Genomic DNA, 3234 nt, shown 5'->3' with positions numbered 1-3234 from the left:
TATAAGTAACACTTTGCAATAAATGAATTAATAACTAAAATGATTAATGCTTTATTAATAATGAATGGTGATTTATAAACACTTCCTTGTCACATAAACATCTCCTGATGTGTCAAAAATCCCCCGTCAGATCATGTAAGTGAACAATCTGAAATGTATTAGTTAATGTCTGTCAGATTGAGGTAGAGCAGTGTGTGCTGATGATGGATCTGGTGTTGACCAGCAGATGGCTGCATGAGCGAGTGCTTCACCACATCACTCTGATGATGCTACAGCTGTGGATCTCAGCAAAACATTGATCTAGCGGTATGTTTATTCACAGCATTTATTCAGTTTAAGCTAAATGAATGACCTGAATGTAGATGCAAGCGCAGATATCGAAGGCTTCAAATGGGCATGAGTTTACTGAATGGAGCACTTAGTGGCTCAAGAATGACGTCACAGTAAGTCTTTAGACATTATCTGTGCGCCAGAGCCCCGATTGGCTGCCTGCTGCCAGTCTGTCTGATGATTGGCCGGTGGGAGATAATTAAACACCTACACAGATAAGACACAACTCCTCCTAGTGAATATATAGGTGCTTCACCACAGAAGCTGCACACAGTAGTATCAAGCCGGTCGTCAAGTTCAGAGGATCAATATTTTTATCAAACAGCAAGACAAGGTGAGGTAAGACCTCTAGAAATGCACTTTTTGTGAGATTGAAATCTAGCTGTTTGAGGAGTGAATGAGGAGTCACACTTCACACTGAGTTTGTGTGTGGTGCAGCCCATCCTCAACAGACGATGACTTCCAAAATGCTCCGTTTGCATGTTTGTCTCAGGGCACCATGTTTATGCTGAAGATCTCCACCTTCCTCGTCGCTTACGCCGCAGTCGTGTGCCAGATGACCAGCTCAAACGCTGCCCCAGCGAGGTAAAGTCTTTCTCATTTTCTCTGTGAGCTGAGCTGATGGAGTCTTCAGTTGTGTCTCGTCAGGTGGCAAACTCTCTGGTGTTTGTCTCCAGACCTGGCTCAGAATCTCTGACAGACAGATTTGCGCTCATGGACTATGAAGCACGAAGATTGCTGAGCACTATAGTAAAAAACGTAGTGCAGATGACAGCGGAGGAGCTGGAGCCGCCAAACGATGACAGCAGGTACGTTCTCTCACAGCTTCTAATGGAGAGAGTCTTCAGCGAGAGGCAATCAGAGTAGATCCAAAGTCCTAGCAGAATTAGTAAAGTGAGGGATTCGTGTGAGAGTCTCTCTGCCCGAGTCTTCCTTTGTTTCAGTATAATACCGCTCTCCTAACAGCAGCATGTTAACCTTCCCGTTGGCTGGAATGGCTGCATGTTAACCCAGAGTTTTGTTTGTTAGACTCACAGCATGTTCTCTTAACCTGACGCATGCAGTGGAGACTGACGGTGGTCTGGGTGGACCCTGCATGTGTGTGTGATGTGTGTGCATGTGTTTCTCCCGACAGCCAGGGCAGATTCCTGTCCAAGCGCTGCTCCAATCTCAGCACCTGCGTGCTGGGCAAACTCTCCCAGGAGCTGCACAAATTACAAATGTTCCCGCAGACGGACGTGGGCGCCGGTACGCCCGGCAAGAAACGCAGCCTGCTCGAGGGCAATCAGTTCACGAGCTACGAAGAAACCTTTAATGCCATCTAACCCTAACTGTGTGCATGTGGATTCTGCCTGCTTGACTGACCGCACACAAACGGCTGGTTGCATTGGTCTTTCTTTCTTTCTTTCTTTCTTTCTTTCTTTCTTTCTTTCTTATGGCAGAGAAAGGCATGTTAAAATCTTATTGAAATTCTTCCATGCATAATCAAATTCAGGAATAGTTTTTACACATGCCTCTTGAATAAGTGAATACATGTATTATAAAGGTAAAATAATAATCTAATAAAAAAAAAAACAGTATGATTTCTTTAAAGTGTTAATAAAGTTATTTTTTTATCAGGAACACTTACTTTGTCAAATTATTAGTTACATTCATGTACATGTTATCATTGAGTGCCTCTACAAATTAACATCAAATGCATCAAGATTTCTGCAGGTAAGACGTCTGTGAATGTGATCAAATTATAAGAGTAAATACGCTCTGATTAATGCTTGAGAGTGATGTAGAGCCTGCGGTGAGTGTGCTCTCGCTCTGTGTTGAAGCAAGCAGAAGCGCGCCTGTAATACAGCCACGTGTGTCACTCACCGTCTGGCAGACTTCCTCAGCCGCTCCGGAGGGATGGGCAACACCAACTTCATCCCCACTAACGTGGGCTCCCAAGCGTTCGGCCGGCGCAGGAGGAGCTCTGGGAAGTGAGCGGCGGTATGAAGACGCTTCTGAGAGTCTCTGCTGTCTGTGCTGTGGCCATGCATGTCTTCCTGATATTCTGTTTCTCCTGTTTCAGCTGAGAGCTCGGGCCGGCTCGTTTTCAGAACAACCACAGCTGCAGAAACCCTCGGCAGTGATCTCTCTCAACCCAAGGCAGAGTTTAAAAATGCACTTAAGCACTTGTGATATTATTCCTTATGTATTGACAGAGCGTCTAAAATACAGAGAAATCTATAGATTTTTTTTATATGAAATAAATCAGATTCATAAAGACATTGAGTGTTTAGTCTCCATCTGTGTGAGGACAGAATAATTCCAGCCTGATCAAGCCTTCATGTTTGTGATAATAAATGGAAAACACCGTATTAAATGTATTGTGGGTACAAGGCATTAGTGTTTGCAGTTCGCAAGCATCTGCTCTGCTCTCGTTCAGCTTTATGACCAAACAGGTGAGACCTGTTGAACTGCCTGTGAATAAAGGATCCCACAGGATTCACAAACATGACTTCATTCAGCATCATCTCTCTAATTCAATCTCACGGTCTGGTTTCTCATCTGCAGGGTTTGTTGTAAACCTGTAGCAGGTGAAGATAAGGTCCATTAACATCAGAAAATGACAACAACAATAGGAACTGCAAAATAGCTTGGACGTGATATAATCCTGCAATAATAGAGCTTTACTGACATTGTGGTTTAAAAAAGCATTCGCAAATCCATCAGATCATTCATCGAGTCATTTCAGTTTAGACCGGGGTTCTCACCTCTGGCCCTCGAGGTCCAACCCTAATCAAACACACCTGAACCAGCTCTTCGAGGTCTACATGATCACTAGAAAGCTAAGGTCAGGCGAGTCACTGGACCTCGAGGACCTGGTTTAGACCTGTCCTGATCTGACCAGTTCATTCATTCAAACCT

At 44.2% G+C, this 3234-nt stretch overlaps 1 protein-coding gene across 1 annotated transcript; it reads left to right on the top strand.

The window, feature by feature from the left end:
* Window positions 1-829: 829 nt before the first annotated feature.
* On the top strand, window positions 830-1655 carry LOC306866564 (calcitonin-1-like; the record flags this gene model as incomplete). The annotated part of the gene is made up of 3 exons (XM_079411827.1): window positions 830-915; window positions 1008-1139; window positions 1466-1655. 3 exons carry the CDS (start codon window positions 830-832, stop codon window positions 1653-1655), a joined length of 408 nt encoding a protein of 135 aa, XP_079267953.1.
* Between the last annotated feature and the right edge of the window lie 1579 nt (window positions 1656-3234).

This window comes from Barbus barbus (assembly GCF_936440315.1).
Source record: "Barbus barbus genome assembly, chromosome: 48".
NCBI lineage: Eukaryota > Metazoa > Chordata > Actinopteri > Cypriniformes > Cyprinidae > Barbus > Barbus barbus.
Note: the sequence above shows the minus strand (reverse complement) of the source record. Positions and strands in the feature narration are given on the sequence as shown.